At 35.1% G+C, this 21610-nt stretch overlaps 1 protein-coding gene across 2 annotated transcripts in view; it reads left to right on the top strand.

Moving 5' to 3' along the window:
- Nucleotides 1–21354, top strand: part of bicc1a (BicC family RNA binding protein 1a) — a 34095-nt gene extending 12741 nt beyond the window's left edge. Inside the window, exons 4-22 of one of the 2 annotated variants that reach the window (XM_058749400.1) lie at nucleotides 3910–3979; nucleotides 7137–7216; nucleotides 8703–8861; nucleotides 9941–9994; nucleotides 10880–11065; nucleotides 12066–12326; nucleotides 13555–13686; nucleotides 13762–13963; nucleotides 15333–15545; nucleotides 15620–15780; nucleotides 15998–16121; nucleotides 16870–17023; nucleotides 17157–17262; nucleotides 17356–17395; nucleotides 17483–17637; nucleotides 17752–17926; nucleotides 18032–18189; nucleotides 18586–18685; nucleotides 19115–21354. In XM_058749400.1, coding sequence (XP_058605383.1) covers nucleotides 3910–3979; nucleotides 7137–7216; nucleotides 8703–8861; nucleotides 9941–9994; nucleotides 10880–11065; nucleotides 12066–12326; nucleotides 13555–13686; nucleotides 13762–13963; nucleotides 15333–15545; nucleotides 15620–15780; nucleotides 15998–16121; nucleotides 16870–17023; nucleotides 17157–17262; nucleotides 17356–17395; nucleotides 17483–17637; nucleotides 17752–17926; nucleotides 18032–18189; nucleotides 18586–18685; nucleotides 19115–19245 — 2661 coding nt within the window. In that variant the 3' untranslated portion in view covers nucleotides 19246–21354. Of the gene's footprint in view, nucleotides 1–3909; nucleotides 3980–7136; nucleotides 7217–8702; nucleotides 8862–9940; nucleotides 9995–10879; nucleotides 11066–12065; nucleotides 12327–13554; nucleotides 13687–13761; nucleotides 13964–15332; nucleotides 15546–15619; nucleotides 15781–15997; nucleotides 16122–16869; nucleotides 17024–17156; nucleotides 17263–17355; nucleotides 17396–17482; nucleotides 17638–17751; nucleotides 17927–18028; nucleotides 18190–18585; nucleotides 18686–19114 lie in introns of both variants that reach the window. The other variant, XM_058749399.1, reaches the window with a different exon arrangement.
- The last annotated feature ends 256 nt before the right edge of the window (nucleotides 21355–21610 follow it).

Here is a 21610-nt window from a genome sequence, read left to right as displayed (position 1 = left end):
TATTAAAGTAACAAAATTGATTTAGTCAAGAGCAGTGAGAGATTTTCTCTCATTGTTGTTTGGTTAATATGAATGGCAGACAGGATGAATATTGGACAGCTTCCCCTTTAAGTCCGAAGTCCGGATCCAATATACTGTTACATACGCATTTTCTTTTTCAGCTGTTTACTCTCTCTTCAGACCTAAATCACTGTGTTTATGAGAATATTTGCAAAGACGGGGATTCTGACGCATATAAGTGTGTCCATGAAATCGTTCAAAGCTAATAAAGCGGGGGAAAAATGCAGATAGCTCTGTTGTTTGTGTTTCAATGTTTTAAAATCGGTTGTTTTAAAACTGCAGTGCTTAAAAACGCATGTCCATGCTACAGATGTAATGTTAGTCCCTCGTTTAGGAATGAGCTCCTCGCTTTGTCCTGGCTGGTCGTTCTCCTGCTCAGAGCCACCTGGTTCTGTCTCCACTTCACGCCCCATGGTGGCGTGTAAAGATCGTAGTCATCCAAATGATGAAAAAGTATTACCATAAACAATGTATTTTGCGACACCACGAAATAAACGATAGAGCATAATATGAAACGATAGACTTTTTATTTCATCCATCCGATATATATCGTCATATCGCACAGCCCTATATTACAATTTAAAATAAATTAGTTAAAATAAAATAATAAAATAGATATATTTGCAAAAAAAAGCAGAATTTTCAGCAGTCATTACACCAGTTTTCAGTGTCACATGATATTTCAGAAATCATTCTAATATGCTGATTTGCTGCTTATTTCTTATTATTATCAATGTTGAAAATGTCTTCTGTCACTTTTGATCAGTTTGAGTAAATGATGACAGAATTTTCATTTTTGCGTGGAGTATTCCTTGAGTTTCTATCGTGCCATATTATGGATCAGTAAATATACTACAGAGTTTGTAATGGATTTGTTTTATTTTTTCAGAGTATTGCACACACCTGTGCAGTTCAGCCTCCAGTCAAAGTGAAGGCTTTTCCAGCCCTTTCTCCTCCCCTCGTTCCGTTTCCCTCCTTTTCTCCTCCTCACACCTCTTTTCTTTGCTCGTTCTTCTGAGTGCTCCTCAGCTGAATCAACAAAGGAAACAGGAATCAGATCTCTATACACACGCTCTTGTACATCCACTCTCTCATACACATCATTTGTCAAATATAAACACTCTGTTCTCCATCACAGTGCCCATTTTAAATGACTTAATGAAGATCAGAGTTTGTGTGACTCCGGTACTTTGAAGTCACTGCCGTTTGAAACTTTCTCTCCTGTTAACGGTGAGTGTATACATTCCTGTGACAGGATGATATTGGGTGTGGGGGAAAAGGAAAGGACATTTTCAAATGTATAGTTAACCCAATTTTTCTGAAATCGTCTGACCCATTTGAGAGGTATGTGCTGGTCCGTCACAAAAATAAACCGCAAACCCCAAAACTGCTGTGTGGTCTGTCAGAATTCTCCCTCATCTGCAGATTGGAGCCAAAGAAAGCAGTCAAGAAAGAAAGTGAGAGCAGGTCGGGAATAAAGACCTATAGAACGCACAGCAGCGTGGCAGCACAACGCAAACACACAGAATGGAAATGGGAACTGGCGCTCCGCCTGTACAAACTTTAAGCACTGTTCACCTTTTCATCCCATCTGAAATGTTCGGGGTTCCTTCAGGCATGTTTGATTGTGCCTTCACTTGGTTCAAGGTCATCAGTGTAGAGTGCTCTGACGTTGTTGCGTTGCTTAACGGAAACACCATATTTAAACTTAACTGAAGAGAGTGTAGCAAATATTACAGAATGACTTTTCCCATTGCCGCAATAATAAAGTTGCTTTGTGTTTAGCTTACAAGCATCTCGTTTCTAATGTGTGCAAGTGACTGATGTTTTGTGCAATAGATTGCAATACAGAGGTTTTAAAAATAAGGATTTTTTGCCATCACAGGAATAAATTACATTTTAAAATATATTAGAATATAAAACTGTTATTTTAAATTGTAATAATTTTTCGCAATATTACTGTTTTTACTGTATTTTTGATCAAATAAATTCAGCCTTGGTGAGCATAAGACACTTCTTTCAAAAACATAAAAACACACACACACACACATACATACATAAGTGCATTAAAAGTAAATACAAAATAACAACAATAATAATATTAATAATATTTATATAAAAATACTTGCGTTAATTTTTATTTATTTTTTTGTTAATGCAGTTTTGCTTGTTACATATTGTGACATTGGTGGCATTCAAATCAGCAGAATGGTACAGTACATGCAAAAAATTTAAATACGTGTGTTTTCAATACATAAAAAAGTTCAGTAAACATAAAATGTAATTTTTTTGTCATATATGCAGAAAGATTGAGAATGAAACATGACTTTTGGACACTTTTAAAAACCATGTAATTACTGATGTGCATTTTGGGAAAGTTGTTTGTGATGTTTTGCTTGTTATAACATGGAAGGAAACTTGATTCAGGCTCACTGTAGAAAGGGTGTGTGGATTGTTGTTTTATTGTAGCCTTGCTGAACTTTGCTGTTTTCAAGCCATAATTTCACAAATCTAAATCACAGGATGCGTCACAGCTGTGCGTATGATTTACCGACTTAAGAAGATCTGGGGAGATTAATAAACGTGTTCCCTTAAGTAAAAAAAAAAAACTTTCTCATGTTTTTTTGTCCTTTAGGGTGTCAAAACAAAATAAAAACTGAGGCCTGCTGTTGAACCACAGATCCAAGACTAATGAAACCTGGAACAGTATGGGCCGTAAAATTTAGTAGAACATGCGGGACTGTTTCCAGTTTATGAACAAGCACGTGCAGCCTGGGCTGTAAACAAGCAATAAGTGAAATACTGAAGTATTCACACTGCATGACCATTACCGTCATGATCACTCACTGCTGCCAATGCTATCCAAGCTTCTCTGAGGAGATGACACTAAATGACTGCTTGTTATATTCAGTCAATCTGTCAGAGACGAGCAGGTGCAAATCTATGTCATGTTTAATTAAAATAAATGTAATTCTAGATTGTATTATTCCAGAGGCTGAAATTCTCCTAAAGGTCACGTGGGAAAACCACACGGGATATATATTTTTTTTTAATTGCTGCAGTTTCATGCTCAGATATTTTTTTTTCCTGAAAGAAATTGGGTTCGTTGCCAAAACTTCTCATGAGAACTGCTGTACAGTAAAGCCTCGCTGACCATGAAAGCCAAGAGGTTTTTATACACAGGAAGATAGAAAGTGCGCCACAAAACGGGTACAGAAATCTGTTTTCTATAGAGACAAAGGAGTGTGTTGCCAAAGTTGTGGTTTACTCTAAAAAATGGATTTACATGAAAGACAAACCCACTAAAAATAGTGAAGCGCTCTGCCTTCTTCCAGAGGAGGATTGAGCTCCAGGCAAAATCACGGCAGAGTTTTAATAAACATTGAACCTGTGTGTTCATGTAGCTGCAAATTACCATAAGTTTCTCTTTTGTGTATTTTATATGCACACAAAACACATTACCATTCTTGTTTTCTCTCTCTTTTCCTTCACATATGCTACTGGTTAGCATACTAGGCCTGTCAAAGACTCTCTGCCAACTGGCTGTTACATGTTTCACGGGTTTTTGAGCCAGCTGTGTGTATATGTGTGTGAGAACAAGAAAGTGGGGCATGTTTTAGCCAGAGAGATGATTGTAAGACCTCTATTGAAACAGCCTGACCATTTCTGTCAGTGAGAATATTTTAGCATAAGTGAAATATGAGTTCTTGTGTGTTTGTGTTTTGAGAACCAAATCGACCAAACATGGATTTGCTAATATTAGTGTACCATGTTTATGTGTTTTTGAATCCATATTTGGATTAACATGCATTTGCATCCACTTATGCCACTTATGTTTTTGTGTTTAAGGTCATGGATGAAACCAACACTCAGATCGCCTGGCCGTCCAAACTGAAGATTGGAGCAAAGTCCAAAAAAGGTATACACAACACACAGACAGAGAGTAGTTATGGCAGAAGTTACTGTGGTAGTGTATTATGCAAAGCTACAATCTGCTCACAAGCGGCTGCCTCTGATGGAGAATTTGCTTATATAGTATCTAGTAGCTGTCTTGATACAAAATATACTTATAACTTTTTCAAAAATTATTTTAGTTTTATGTTCTATAGAAGAAAGAATTTCATACAAGTTTGAAAGACAGGAGGGGGAGTAAATTATGTAAAAATATAATTTTTTAGTGATCTATTCCTTTAAGACTTTCGATAGGTACACAACATTGATTTCCCTTTTTGAAACTGATCAAAGATTTTTGATGAACGATAAACTACCAACTACCAAAATATTCAGCAACACAACTGCTTTTAACATTGATAATAATTAGTGCTGTCAAACAATTAATCGCGATTAATCACATCCAAAATAAAAGTTTTGTTTACATAATATACAGTACGTGTGTACTGTGTATATTTATTATATATTATTATATATTATTATTTTATATAATAATTATATATTAAATATATTTATATATGATATGAATTGCATGAATAAAAATATATACATGTCAATATTTTCAAAATATATAGGCTACTGTATGTGTGTGTATTTATATATACATAATATACACAATACGCACACATATATTATGTAAACAATATCAAATCAGCATATTAGAATGATTTCTGAAGGATCATGTGACACTGAAAACTGCAGTAATGACTGCTGAAAATTCAACTTTGACGTCAAAATAAATGAAAATATATTCAAATAGAAAACATATATTTCAGTTTGTAATAATATTTCTTATAATCACAGTTTTACTGTATTTTTGATCAAATAAATGCAGCCTTGTTGAGCCTAAGAGAATTCTTTCAAAAACATTAAAAATCTTTCAGACCCAAATGTTTAAATGGTGGTATGTATAAAAGGAAAATGGTAATTAGCATCTGATTTTGTAGAGGAGATTAGGTGGAGCAAGTCTGAGAGTCTAATTTTCTGTGGCAATAGTTCATACCAAAATGTTGGCTTTCAAAAGCCATAGAACATAATCAGGCCCTTAAGGCTTTTTCCTAAATGATTAATGTGAGAGGATATGGCAACACTAAATACAACTGAATCTAGTGTGGGTGAAGAGTGACATGAAACTGGATGGATTAGGAGTCTCAAAAGAAGTTAGTGTTCTATGCTACCTTTAATGTTTCTTATGAGTTTAAAAGACCAGAGGCCAGATTGCTGTAAATCTCATAAGTCTCATTCAAAAGATGACAAGCTCTTAATTTGTGCTTTTCCATATAATTGATGATTAATGTACATATGAATGTTCTTTTGAGGCTAATATTTCATGGACCTGTTTTTGTGCTTATCTTTATGACTGTGAATATTTGCACATATTTTTGTGTATGTGGCTCATTGCCATGTGACTGCGAGACTCAAAGAGTGTGTTTTTGTAGGTTCGGATCTCCTTACACTCAGTATTTTTTCTATTTAAAACCCCTAAAGAAATTAATCATAATAATCCTGCTTAAAATCACTTAACCCCCATAAGACGAAGACAGTCCTATCAGTAGACTTATGCTGATTTAGCTCACATGGTCACCTCATGGAGGCCGCCATGATAAGATCCCCAGCCAAATTGCTCATCTAATTTGATCATGGCTGACTTGTTTTCAGCATTTCTAAAATGATATTGGTAACTGCAATTTTTCATTTTTGTCTGATTCATGCCGCCAAGTCCAATTGCAAAATTGTCTAGTGCAACAAACAAACAAAAATACTGAGTGCATGCCTTGTACCTGCTAAAATCAGTAATACAACTCATTTGTTGGTGATTTGTTGTAAATTCAAAGAATTTACATGTACATATCATTCTGTCTTCGTTTCTGTCTCTTAACAGTCATTTACCACAGTTTATTCAGAATCAGTTAATATTTCCCTCTCATATATTCTTTTGATGATGAGCCCAAGAACTCTCTTTTCTTTGTTGTTTTTTTTTTTTCATGCTTTCCGTATCTTCTGTAAAGTCCCCTGTTCATCTTGTTGTAAATAATGGTCAGTGTTTGTGACTCACATTCTACACTATATTTTACTCTCCCAGCTCAAACGGTTTTCTCATTTTCTCTCTATTTTTTCCTTCTTTCTTTTTTCAGCCTCTGTAACAGATGTTATCAATCTGAGAGATGTCTGTTCCACTCTGTCCTGAGTCAGTAAAGCACTTTTAAATGAGGCTGTCTGTCGGACAAAAAAAGTCACTCTCAACTGGCGTGTAGAAAGGCCAGACAGTTTGGTTAAGAACAGAAATAAATAACTTGATTGAAGCCATGTCCAAGATACTAACATTCAAATGTTTGGGGTCAGTAGGATTTTTTTTAACATTAAAAAAAACAAAAACAAATATATATATATATATATATATATATATATATATATAATCATCAGCAAAAAATGAAAACAAATCTATATGTGTGTGTATTTTATATGTATACCAACTCAGTCACATCTATATGTTGAGCACTTCAAATGAAAGACAGACATTGGCATTGATATCATATCCTCATATATGTGCACACGAACTATTACATTCCTCACAGACATGCATAGACATTCTCCATTCATAAACATGCTGGCCACTCATGCAACCCCACACACACACGTGCTGGAGTTGATGACTACCACATGGCAGGAAGAGGATAGTGGTGTGGGTTGAACAAGGAGACCCCTACTGGTGTTACTCTAATACCTCCCCCAATAACAATGTACTTTGTGTGTGTGTGTGTGTCTAAGACAGCGATCCTTCCTGTTTGATTTCCCCCTGCTCCTCTAGGCCCAATCCTGAAGTTTGTGGGAGTGTTTTAGGGAAAGTGAGACAGTCAGAGAATATGTGTAGAGAAAAAACGAATTCCAAGAAGTTACACTACACAAGCTATTTTTAGAGAGTAGCAGTAAAGCAGCTATCTTTCTCGTGATATATGGTTGTCAGTGTGGTAAACTGACAGAGAAAAGTGTTAACTCTTGAAACCACTGGTGTTGAAACTGCAGTTGTAGTTTAATTCATCAAACTGAATGTGAGCATCTTTATTAATGTATAATTTTCTTCTCTTGTCCTGCATTCATCTGCTCTCTTCCTCTTCTTCTCACAGACCCACATATTAAAGTCAGCGGAAAAAGGGAAGATGTACGAGAGGCAAAAGAGAAAATAATGTCCGTTCTTGACACAAAGGTAAGTTTATGACTGTCATGGAAAAGTCTGGTCTGGTGTGGGCTTGCTACAAAAACCTTGCTCATCTAAACCAGTATATTTTATTTTTCAGAAAAAATCTAAACATCTTTAAAAGCTGAATTGCATAAGATTTTGGGAGAGAATGCTTATTTGTCTTATGCTAATTGCTTAATGCTTATTTACCCCACCGAGAAAGGTTTTTTCTTGTTTTAAGCATAAATACGTATTGCTTTATGAATAAATCAAAATGTCTAGAAAATATGCTATGAAATGAGATACAGCCCGTCAGAATATGCCATTTTAAATGTACAGTTATGTAGAGAGAAATGTTTGGCCAATAAGATTTAACTGTAGGCAGAACTAGCCAGGCTGTAGAAATAGAAACTTCACACATTTACATGGAAGATATTTTATCTTAAGTCCTTGAAATACAGACATACACTACCAGCCAAAAGTTTTTGATGAAGTCTCTTCTGCTCACTGAGCCTGCATTTATTTGATTCAAAGTACAGCAAAAACAGTAAGTTTTCTATTTGAAAATATTTTAAAATGTAATTTATTCCTGTGATTTCAAAGCTGTATTTTTAGCATCATTACTCCAGTCACATGATCCTTCAGAAATCATTCTAATATTCTGATTTGCTGCTCAAAAACATTTATTATTGTGTTCAAAACAGCTGAGTAGAATTTTTTTTTTCAGATTTCTTTGATGAATAGAACATTCAGAAGAACAGCATTTATCAGAAATAGAAATCTTTCGTAACATTATATATCATTTCTTTATCATCACCGATCAATTTAAAGCATCCTTGCTAAATAAAAGTATTAATTTCTATAATCCCCCCCCCCCACCCAAATAAACAAACAAACAAATTTTTATTCCGACTACAAGCTTTTGAATGGTATGGTGTGTAATGTTACAAAAGCTTTTTATTTCAGATAAATGCTGATCTTTGGATCTTTCTGTTCATCAATAATCCTGAATTTTTTTTTTTTTAAATATTGATAATAATAATAATAATAAAAATGTTTCTTGAATCAGCATATTAGTATATTAGTATGATTTTTGAAGGATCATGTGACACTGAAGACTGTAATGATGCTTTGATCACAGGAATAAATTACATTTTAAAATTCAAATAGAAAGCAGAAAATTAACTATTACTATTATTATCAAATAAGTGCAGGCTTGGTGAGCAGAAGAGAATTCTTTAAAAAAATATTAATAATCTTACTGTTCAATAACTTTTGACTGGTAGTGTATATAGGCCTATTACTCTTTTGATCAATTAAATGCATTCTTGCAGAATTGAAGTATTAATTTCTTTTTATAAAAATCTTTCTGACCCCAAAGTTTTAAGTGGTAGTGTATCTGAATGCAATATTCTTAGAGTTTGGAGCAGGATTAAAGGGTTTTAATTCAGCTCTAATAGATTTCCATGAATGCTCTGTTGTTTTTCTAAATTGTGACCTTTGACACCTATAGAGTAATCGGGTGACCCTGAAGATGGATGTATCACACACAGAGCACTCGCATGTTATTGGGAAAGGAGGGAATAACATCAAACGCGTGATGGAAGAGACGGGCTGTCACATACACTTTCCTGACTCCAACAGGCACAGCCAGGGAGAGAAGAGCAACCAGGTACAGACAGACACACACACACACACACACACGATAATCCAACAGACCCGACCAAAATCAGCAGATCAATCATATGCATTTCCACCTTAACATTTTATCATATCTGTTTTCTAGATCTTCATTTTTATTTTAGTAAAAGTTCACCCTTTTGTTTTTTCAAACCTGTAAGATGACGTAACTGATGATGTTATTGGTTCTTGTATTGTAACCAATCGTGATGCAGTTCTGGCAAATAATTACTTACATTTTGCTCTTTTCCTCACAAAAAAAAAAAAACTAGTCATAACACAAGTCATAACATTTTATAGCACTTTTTGGTGTTTTTATGTGCAAAATTCATGGCTTTTATGTTCTATGCATGAAAGAAATTTAGGTTTTAAAAGACATGAGGGTGAATACATGACGGAATTTGTAATTTTCTGTGAATTATCCTTGCTATGGGAATACTGTATGTTTAATTTTTGTGGAAATTTTGCAAATTTCTTCCGTCCAGCCAACATTTACTATCCAGCAGTGGCTGAACTCTAGCTGAATCATTTTATTGGCTAAGGGACATGAAGCAGTTTGTATTGGCTGGAGGATGAGAATGGTTTGGAGTATGATGGATCTGATTGGCTGTTGGATGGCTCTCAGGTTTAAATAGACTGCTGAGTGGTCTGACGAGGCGTGCAGACAGTTTGGAATGTTAGTAGCGTATACAAGCGCACGCATGGACAAACATGACTTCAGAGCCAAACCAGATGGACTCTCTGAACTGGGCCGAATCACCTGGTTCCAAACCGGGGATTAATTCTCGCAGGGCGTGATTAAACGTGTGGTTGTCGGGATGAAACGATGGAAACAAAAAAATAAAACTAGCTGGACTTTAATTAAGGTTTTTTGACTGGCGCACTGCCACACACATCCTCCCATTTAATGTTTTGATGGGTAATAAATCAGGTTTCTGGACGTGACACTGCGTCTTATTTAAGCTTAACAAAAATTCTTACAGGATGAGAGAAAGGAATAAACATCTGCACATGTTATGAAGAAAGATCATGAAGTACAATCATTTCTTTGTCTCTATATTTTTCTCTCAGGTGTCAATAGCGGGGCAGCTGACTGGTGTAGAAGCAGCGAGAGTTAAAATACGGGTGAGAATTTATGCTTTACAAGCATTCTTTCTTCTGGACCCACGTGTGTGATGATCCCTTTACAATCCATTTTTTCTGAGTGTATATAAGTGGTAAGCTATTTTAGAAAGGAGCCTTTAAAAGATGGAAAAGAGGAATTAGGAAGAATCAATAAATGATAAATAATTCATTGCTATTGTGTGAATAACATGTGATCATGTAATCAATAAAAGAGTAACTGTAGTCTGATTACAAGTATTTTAAAATGTAATTTAATCAAATTACAAGTACTTAATTATTGGAATCTGATTGCATAATCCGGATTACATGTAATCAGTTACTACCCAGCTCTGGCTACCCTGTATATTTTCATGTATAAAAGGCCATTTATAATTGTGTATAATCAACATTAAATAATTGTGTTTTATTTGTGATTGTACTACATCCTGCACAATTTAAAATATTATCTGTAAAGTATTGACTTGTAAATATGTACAGTTAAGTTGACAGCATATCTTTTTCTACCCACTATTAATAGATGTAAACCTGTAAAACCTGAGAAAAAGAGAAACTTTGTTAAATTAGAACAAATTTTACTGAGAATTTTGCCTTAAACCTTCTTTTGAACAATATAACGGCGAAAGATACACTTAAAATACTGAAAATTTTCACAAACCTATTTAATTAATAACCTTAACCCAGAAAGCCTAAAATACAAAAATAATTTGCTGTCAAATCTTCCGCTAGCGCCCCCTTGTGGTCGAGTTTTAAGGAGCCAACCATAGATTAGGAGCTTTATGTGCTGCACCCTAGTGGTTGAAATGTGATCATCATTTGTTCTATGTTGTCTTTAACCCATGTGTTGTTTTTCCTCAAAAGCATCATTCTTCCCCATCCTCTCTGTAGGAGCTGTTACCGTTGATGCTGATGTTTGAATGCAGTGGTTTGGTGCAGCATGTGGACTGTAGCTCTCCTGTGGTTCAGCATATCTCCCACACTTACAACGTCTCCATCTCCTTCAAACCTCCCTCCCGTCTCTATGGCAACACCGCCATCGTCCGTGGCAACCAGAACAATGCTAGTGGCGTTAAGGTGAGGCATGAAGTCATAGACTTATAGCCTAAATTAATTCTGCTATTGAAAGGATTGTGTTTGATAGCATTATTTTAGCATTTTACTTAATCTATTTTATTATAATTTTCATGAATGTAATATTATACATTATTATGCTTGTATTATTTAAGCAGTGAACTATAGATGATTACATAATAAAAACTTATTATTTAATTTTACAATTTAAAATAACTCTTCCATTTTAATATATTTTATAATTTATTTTATATCTGAATTTTCAGCATTACTCTAGTCTTCAATGCCACATGATCCTTCAGAAATCATTCTAATGTTCATGTTGATTTGCTGCTTAAGAAACATTATCAGTGTTGAATACAGTTGTTTTTGTGGATACATATTTTTTAAAGAATTCTTTGAATAAAAAGTTCAAAAGAACAATATAATAAATAATTAATAATATACTATGTATAATTTAATGACAATTTAAAAGTCTTTTCTGTTACTTTTAGTCAGCAAGAATGTATAACATTTCTTAAAAAAAAAAAAAAAAAAAATCTTACTGACACCAAACTTTTAAACAGTAGTGTGAAAACCATTTCAAGTGAAAAAATAAAATATAAATGATTGGTAAAAGTTTCCAAGACGTTTTAAATAAAATGGTAAAATTTTTTCCAATTAAAATTAATTTCCAAAGTGCATGTATTTGACCCCAATACAATCATAACCTCCTACTGAAGTCACATCCATTAGCAGATATGAAATGAGTAGAGCTCCTGAGTAGCAGAAGTACTGAAACTAGGTCATTTCGTGAAATGGAGAGATTTAGTTTTCGAGTAGAGCTGCCAGAAATTAAACCAAAAACAGCAGCCTCCACCACATAATGTAAGACGTTACAGGAGATGGGTGATGGTCTTATTAGTGTGTGTATGTGTAAGCTCACATGCTGGCATCCCTGTGTGTGTTTGTGCAACTGCAGATCTATATCAAGTGTGTGCTAACATATTTGTGTGTGTTTCAGCGTGGTACAGCTTTGTTGTTGGAGCACCTCGCTGGGTCTTTGGCCAGCTCAGTGCTGGTCAGCACACAACTGGACATCGCACCCCAGCACCACAACTTCCTTCTGGGCCGCAACGGAGCCAACGTCAAGAACATATCCCAGCGCACTGGAGCCCACATACACTTCCCCGAGCTCAACGCTCACAACACACACACTAGCCGCTCAGCCGTCTACATACAGGGCAGCATTGACGCCGTATGTGCGGCTAGACAGCAGCTAATGGTATGGCAACAGTTTGTCTGTATTTTTTCTATTCAGGCTTATGCTCTTTAATTTACTATCTCTCTCCATGTTTGTGGCCAATCTGTGAAACAGAACACATGTTATGTTGAAAGAGATGAAATTGAGAGAGATGTTTGGATGAGAGTCTCTGTAAGTACTGACAGATAATGAGACTCAATCTGGGCTGGCTGAAGACCTTGAGGCTTTAGCAACGTGCCCGACCAGAGGGATTTCAAGACATATGCCAAACTTATTCTTCTCTCTGCTCTTGTTTTTTTCAAAACAGGAAATGTAGATTTAGCCACGCTGCCACTGCAGACTATAATATAATTTTAGAGGTCTCATAATAGACTTGTGCAAAATGACATTTTTAAAAATCAATTAGTCGGTGAATTGCTTCTAGGACTAGCAGACTAATCAGCATTTTATTTTAGTATTACTTATATACTATTATATAGTATTATAATCAGTTTTCATTTCAGTTTTTTTTAAAGATTTTTATTTAATTTCTTTTTCTGTTTTAGTAATTGTAGTATTTGAGCTTAATGCTATTTCATTTAGTTGCCAGGGCAAATTTCTAATTTCCATTTAAGCTTTTTTTTTAATCTAATATTTATTTTTTTTTACTACAGCTACTTACTACTACTTAATACTACTTTATTTAAATTCATAAAAATGATCTAAAGCAATATTGTGATTTCAAAAGTTAAGCTCAGTCAACAGCAATTGAAGATTAAAAAATTCCCTCGTTCCTTTATTGGAAAATATATATATGTATATATGTGTGTGTGTGTGTGTGTGTGTGTATATATATATATATATATATATATATATATATATATATATATATATATATATATATATATATATATATATATATATATATATATATATTATTATTATTATTTTTTTAAATACTATTACTTGTAATATTAAATTATTTATATATATATATATATATATATATATATAAGTAATAATTAATATAAAAGTAAGATTAATATCAATAAAAATGTATTAAACATTATAATAGTCATTAATAATTATGGTATATTAAAATTTTATAATTAGAAATAATATTACATTTAAAAAAAATAAACTACTGAATCTGGAACATACCTTTAAGGAAACTTGGTGTAATTAGCCTGGTTTTGGGTTTATAATGTACATGTATGTATATGTGTTTTGGGGATTAATGTATATGTATATGTGTGTCTGTATATTTTAGGGCTGTCTGCCATTGGTGTTGCTGTTTGACATTAAGGAGGAGATGGAGGTGGCATCTCAGGTCGTCACTACCCTTATGGAACAGCTGGACGTCTTCATCAGTATTAAACCCAAACCAAAACAGCCCAGCAAGGTAATAAATATCCAGCTCTTTTGTGTATATGTGGTACATTTAGCCTCGGTCACTAACTATATGTCTCTTTCTCAGTCTGTGATAGTGAAGAGCGTGGAAAGGAATGCTGGGAGTATGTATGAGGTACGCAGGATCCTGTTGGGACTGGAGTCCAGCTGTGTGCCTCCTCCTATCAACCATGTGGCTGTTAACGGACATGCTCCTGCCTCTCCTCCCCTGATTGGTTCCATTGGACTGGACACCCTAGCTTCAGCTGGACTGAGGCTAAGCACTCTGGGTAATGTAGTTGTATATTTAGATATTTTTAGATGTATTTAATGGCTTGTGCAAGGTACATTTATGATCTAAAAGTAATTCCTTGAATGTGTATTCTAAGCAAGGCCTGTTTATATCAATACAACATACACAGTCCTGCTTTAGCTCTGCAGTCACTATAATTACTACTGTCTGTGTTGGTAGATTACAACTCGCGCTGCCAAGCAGATCCATAATTAGCTACAGCTGTGTGTGTGTGTACTTGTGTTTGCCTGTGTTCCACATTCACTCACACAGTATTAGTGTGACTTAAAACAGTCCCCTCTGTTGTTCTCAAGACTCAAGCTTTGTTGTTCTCATTCACAAATTGGGCATATTTGCAGTACAGTTACATTAAGGATTCATGCCATAATAGTGATTAAAAGTTAACAATCTTGCTGGTAACAATAGCTTTGTTTCGAAACCTAGCAAGCTTTTACCTAGGTAACTTTTTAGGTATTGAAGGTTAAATTATGTTTCCCTGTAATAAATCTATTTTTAGCCTAATCAAGCCTGCATCACGGCCTTTATGGATAAGACAATGAGGAAGTGCATTTTTTACAAAAATAATACAAAATATTAAAAATAAATTGCATAATTATGTTATTCTTTTGTTATTCAACCCTTCGTATATGTGTGTGTATGTGTGTATATATATATATGTGTGTGTGTGTGTGTATATATATATATATATATATATATATATATATATATATATATATATATATATATATATATATATATATATATATATATATATATAATATTATTATTATTATTATTATTAATTTTTTTTCATCCAACATTTGAGTAATATACAATTAGAGTATCAAATTTTTAGCTTAGCAGCATGCAGCAGGTAACATTTCAAAGCAATAAAGTCAGATAACAATGGTATTTAGATAAATCATGTTACAAAAAAATGTTTCAGTCAGGTCCAGTTACTGGAAATAAAAAAAAAAAAATCTTTCTGAAAATTTAAAATTTCTCATTTTTGTTTAGTTTAGGGTTAGGTTTAAAATAAAAGTAAATAAGCTAAAACGCATAAATAAAAATTAATATAGGCATATAAAAATGACAAAAACACAAAAATGACTAAACCATTTATTAAAATTCATGTGAAAACAGAAGCCTAAAAAAAATCTAAATATTAACAAAAAGTAAATCAATAACACTGGGTCTAACTGGTATGCTAATTGTTGGCTCTCGACATTTCTTGTGCTGTCTCTGATTTGAAAGTTACATCGGAGCAAAATAAATTAATAATAACTTAGCTGTTAAAACATTATGGACAAAAAAAATGTTTTTGGTATTTACATTGCTTACTCTTTCTTTTCTCTCTCTTTCATCAGCTGGTCTTCTAAGGTCGTCTGTCAGCCCCATTCCTAATGGTTCCCCAAACCCAAACTGTATTCTTAATGGGCACGGCTCTGTGTTAAACATTCAGAATGGAGCAGTGAACAACTCACAGCACATTCATACACCTGCTCACACACATTCACATGCTACTGGTCACACAGCTTCACTTTGGGCCAATGCTCTCAGTTCAACAGCTAACACAGCAGGTGAGTGTGTGCTCTTTTCAACCACATATATTGTATATGCGTGTTACATAACCCTCTCTCTGTCCCTGGCTCAGGGTTTTCCACAGACCTGATGCTGCAGTCAGTGTCTCAGTCGACTCTCAGTGGTCTTCTGCTGTCTGGGGTCCAGAGTCAAGCACACGCTCACACACCGTCCCCTCCACCTGGACTCGCACCAATACACAAACCTGCCAGTGCAGAACATCTCAACGGACATGTGAGAAACTTCATCAAAGTTACTAAACTGTATACGTAGGCAACATTTTTAGGCATTATAGATTAAAATATGCTGCCTTTTAAGATAAGTCTTTTTGGCCAAAATCAAGTCAGCATCATATGTGTCCTTTATTGATAAGGCGATTTTCAAAATGAGTGCATCTGTTTTGTTTTAAACTCATTATTCTTCCCGTGTATGTTTCTTCTGGATGTTGCAGCTCGCCAGTTCTGTGTACAGTCGAATCTCCTCTGTATCGCTGAACTCCACCCACTGTGACACATCCCAGGAAGTCATTGGACACTCCCAATCAGAATCCATTTCCAATAAATCTGTAGATGAAGGTAGAAAACACAAACTTTTTATACATGATATGGACAAAAGTATTGGGACACCTGACCATTACACCAACAGATACTTTAATGACATCACATTCTAAATGCATAGATATTAATAATGGAGAAGGTCTCTCCATTGCAGCTATAATAGGGCCCTATGAAAACAATTTTACTTTTTTCCAAATTCCGTTTTTTTTCCATTTTAATTTTACTATAATCTGTTTTAATTGTTCAATTAAATTTTATTAATCAAAAATTATGTCTAATTAATTGAAATCATGAAATTTACACAATTGAACAGCAATTTATTCAAATATATTTTTCCTTTTCTTTCCCCTTCCTTTTCTTTAGTGTTTCTGTGGAAATTTTTGCCTATTCATCCAGTAGAGCATTTGTGAGGTCAGGCACAAGACATCCTGGCTCTCAATCTCTGTTCCAGGTGTTTGAAGGGGTTTAGGTCAGGGCTCTGTGCGGCCCAGTCAAGTTAATAGTTTAGGGCACAGTTATGCACAGTCATGGCCTTCCCCAAACTGTTCCCACAAAGTTTTTAAATGTTCTGAATCATTAACATTTCCCCTCAAATGTAGGGGCCTAGCCCAACCCGAGAAACAGCCGTGTACCATTATCCCTCCTCTATCAAACTTTATAGTTGGCACAGTACAGTTGGCATGTAATCACATTTTCTGCAACCCTAATTCACTGTGCACAGTATTAATGCATTATACTGTTATTCCACCATTTATCTGTGTGTCAGGCTCAGATACATTTGTTGAAGTGGGCATGCCCAGAAGCCCGTCTCACTCAGCCAATGGGAGTGAGCTAAAGCAGATGCTGGCCTCTTGCACCATGTCATCAGGAAAACGACAAACGATGGAACTTCTGCAGAGAACCAAGAACTCACTTCTTCAGTATGTTTAATCATAAAATGACCGTACATCATCATGGAAATTCCGTTATGTTTTTTTTTTTTTATTTAAGGTTACACTGCAGCTGTTAAGTGATCCTTAAATTTTCTTTGTGTGTGTGTGTGCGCGCGCGCAGTGTTGAGTGTGTGTTGGCCGATTCTGATTGTGAGACTCCAGTGGCTGACAAAAGAGCACCAGGAAGCGAGAGAGCTGCAGAAAGACGACTTGCACCACATATGCAGGTTTATATACACATACACACACGCTGCACTTACATACAAGTGTACACAAACTAAAACATATTCACACTGTCTTTGTGTATCAATGATTTTCAGGCTTTTGACTATGAGAAAAAGAAGCTACTGGCCACTAAAGGTGAGCATAGACTTGATCTCAAAATAACATCTGAATAAAAGATCACTAGTTAGGTTGTGGTTAAACAGTTGTGTTGTTTTTGTATAGCCATGCTGAAGAAGCCGGTTGTGACGGAGATTCGGACCCCCACAAATACCTGGAGCGGGTTGGGTTTCTCTAAATCAATGCCAGCGGAGAGCATTAAAGAGCTGCGCAGGGCACATCATGTGCCGTATAAACCCAGCATAAGCACTACTTATGAGGTACAAACTCTCCGGTGCAGCATAAATCTAGTTCAGTTGATATGAAGCTGTTCTCTTCAAAAATTATTTGAAAAAGCAGGGTTTCAAAGTTGCTTTTTGTGTATATGGTTTCAGGACTCTCATCTCTCTGTCTCACACTCTGGGAGTCAGGAGGGTTTGGGTAATGACACCAAATCCGATAATTGGGGGGATTTGAATGGGAACGTTCACATCAATGGTAACGGACTGCCAGGAAATTCTGAATTTTCCCCTGCTGTCAGCAGCCCAAAGAGAATCAAGAACAAATCTTGTAAGACTAAAGATTTTGCACTCTCTTTCTTCGAAACACAAAGCAATAAATTTACTGCCTACTCACGAGTTGTCTTAAACTTTATCTGTGTGTTTGGGTCAGTAGGTGAGCAGTATCTTAGCAGCAGTAATTATATGGACAGTATCTCCATGTCTGGCAGCAATGGCTGCTCTCTCAGTTCATCTCTCAAAGGAACAGATCTCCCTGAGCTGTTCAGCAAACTTGGTCTCGGCAAATACACAGACATCTTCCAGCAGCAGGAGGTAATTCAGTAATTCATTATTTGAGGAATGAATTTAGATTTGGATGTGTCTGCAATCATCAAAAATGTTCATGAAGTGTTCATGGTAAAATATTTATTTAGGCATATACTGATATTTACGTATTGTCATATTGGTGCATAAAAATATAATGATTAAATATAATTCTTTCTTGTGTTTGTTTAGTACAAGCAGTGTGGAAAACATGCCTTGATTTATTTTTAGTAATTTTTTTTAAATTGCATAAACATTTTGAATCTCTTAGTAAGGAAATAAAGTAAGACGCTTTGCTAGTTCACCTTGCAATCACTGTAGTAGGAAAAATGTGGATTAGTGGATTTATTTGTGGTTTTTGTAAATGTTAATTTGTATGTGTATGTCTGTGTTATGGTCTAATAGATTGATCTGCAAACATTTGTCACACTAACGGATCCAGACCTAAAGGAACTGGGAATCACAACATTTGGTGCTCGCCGGAAAATGTTACTGGCGATCTCAGGTCAGTAAGATTTGTGTTTATATCTAAGCTACAGATCAACAGGGGAAAAAAATAAAGGATGTGGAAAGAATAGGATGTGAAGTCACTGCTTTGTAAAGTAAGCAATTTCTTCCAAGATTCAACCTATTCTTCCAATTTCTTCTTTCATAGATTCAGTCTATATAAAATTGGAATACTATGTAGTATCTTTACTCCGAACTTAGTGAGCAGCCTACCTAGAGATCACTTAACAATGCTGTCAGCATTTACTTGTGTGTGATGTGTGTTGGTGACTGTTAAAAGAGTATTTACCTATGTAGAGTTTCAAATAAGTTACTCATAAAGTTCCACTTGAATTAGGATGCTGCCTATATGTAGGGAGAGATGCAGCTCATTAGGTTTAGGAACAAAGCTCATGTGTTTACTGATGATATTTGAATGTTTCCTCAGAGCTGAATAAGACCAGGAGGAAGCTCTTTGACACGCCCAACATTCGCTCCTCCTTCCTAGAAGGCGGGGCCAGCGGTCGTCTGTCGCGCCAGTTCCACTCGGACATGGCGAGCATCAGTGGTCGCTGGTGATCTTTTACCTGTGGGAATGTGGACCACAAACCACTTCATACTGGACTGGACTGATTGATACAGAAAGGCATAAAGCGTGGGGAGATGTTATTAAGTTTGCTTTTTGTGCCTAAAATATAGATGGAAGGGAATTTATTCATTATTGTTAAGGGAATGTGCCATTAATTTTGTCTTGCCATTACTCTGGGTGAACAGGCAAAGCACAGAGTTAAAAACTAACCGTACTGTTAGCAAGAGCGCTTCAGTATTGGTGTCTAGCACTTTAATCTGTAAACTCTGCTGTTTCTGCCAGTAGGTTGTATGAAGTGTCTGTCTTTTGTAACGTCGGACTGTCCAGTATCAAAGCCAAACACGTGCACTTATTTAGCAGGTATTTCCAGATCACACACAAAGGTCATCTGCTTGGTAATCACAACCAGATGATGCTCATGTTGTTTACCAGACTGTTATATTCATGTTCAGTTTAATTACTCGTTGGCCATTGTGGTATTGTCGTATTTTAAATCTATTTTATTTTATAGTTTCATTATGGTCTCATATTTTATGTTAATCTTTTAAAAGGCATTATCAGTTTGGTTCTTTTTTTTGACATCATTTGTTTTTTTATTGTTTAATCTGTGGTCTGATTTGTCAGAACGTGTAATAGTCATCTCAAACAGATGTCAGCCATTTTTTGGTGTAAATGAAGTCTTTTCTGAAGGAATGGGTTTGGAAATATTATCCATAAAATTCCAGTGATTTATTTAGCAAAATCTGTTTAATCAGTATTTACATTTTATGTGTAGCACAAACATCAAATTTAAGCTGCATTAGGTACGTTTCTAGTCTAAGTGGGGTGTTTGTTGAAAGTTTGATGTTGGCATGTACAGTATAATGGGATATGTTTCCTTCGTATGTGCAAACGTTATGTATCTGGCAGGTGTTTTTCAGGTTTGTGTGCATAAGTATGTATGTGTGTTTGTGCTTATCCTTTACTCGTATCTCAAAGCCATAAATTAAACTCAAGGGCTACTGTTGATAAATTTCTGATTTTTCAAATACTTGTTTTTGACCAGCAATTACTTCTTTTAATCATTCTGTAAAGTTTCTTTTCAACCTGACCGTGTATATCAATAGAAGCATTCACAGTTAATCAGTGTTAGCTGGTCTTTAATTTGTTTACATTCATGTTAGATTTGTAGTATATTCACGGTACAGCCTACTAAGAAGAATTTATAACACATTGAAAGAGCTTTTTGAAACCATCTATTGGTAAATACATAAGAAACCATGCTAATCTCCTTTTTTGTTTGTTAGTTTTTTTTAAATGGAAGGAAAATAATGACAGTTTCTGAAATATTGCACAGAATGCTTGTGGTACTCTTGTATTATTGCTCAGTGATATTATTAACTGCGTGATTGTAGGTCCAAAGTGAAAATCTCATAAATATGGACTTTTCAGAGATACATAGTATGGAGATAAAATTCCTCACCGCTGTGGAACCAGTGTATATGGTTACTGAGCTGTGTTTGTGATCAAGTTTCATATTGTTTTCTTTGCATCTGTCAAATCATGTGTTCATTCAGTTATTTCCACTCTTCACCTGAAATAACTTCACTGTTTGAAGAGTGTCATTCGTTTTTTGTTTTTTGTTCGTCTTTTCTGAGGGAACAACTGTGTTGTTCGGTCATTCTAATTGTGCTTCCTCCTGGAGTGGAGCATTATGGGAGAAATGTTTTTGTTTTGGATGTGACACCGGCATTGGTATCACATTTAAATCTTTGACAAAGGGAACAATGTTCGTGTTTGCCTTGTAAGAATGTTCTGTAAATCCAAATCATTGTCTCTTAAAATGGACAGAAGCCATGTGCTGCCTGTGATTTTGAGTGTTGCCAGAGTATTCCTCTCTGAAAGTAACAAAAAAGGGATTTAAAGTAAACGTGAAAGAAAAAAAAAATTGAAATGTTTGCCACTGATTTGTGGTTTTGTTCTAGAAAATAAAAGTGTTTGCAAGCCAAATCAAATTTGTTTTATATTATGCATTATAAATCCATATAATTCAACATAAGCTACAATTTCTTTAGGTACACAAACAAAATCAAATAGAGTGAGTGAAAATTGTTTAAATGTGTGGTGGTTGTCTGATGAATGCAGATAAAATGAGACTAACTGACCAAGTTAAGACCATCAGAGCACATTTAGGGTTGATGATAATAGCAATCTACAGTGGCACTGCGAAACCAGAAAATCACTATCCGCTTCACACATCTCAAAGGACACAGACAGGCACTTCTCCTTTGAAAGTAATAGCAAAGACATGGGTAATTATGTGTGATTTTATGGTGTGTTTTGCATATCAATGTACATCTGCGTCTAAATAGGGAA

This window comes from Onychostoma macrolepis, chromosome 17, assembly GCF_012432095.1.
Source record: "Onychostoma macrolepis isolate SWU-2019 chromosome 17, ASM1243209v1, whole genome shotgun sequence".
NCBI classification, from domain to species: Eukaryota; Metazoa; Chordata; class Actinopteri; order Cypriniformes; family Cyprinidae; genus Onychostoma; species Onychostoma macrolepis.
This window is presented reverse-complemented; position numbering and strand designations above follow the sequence as displayed.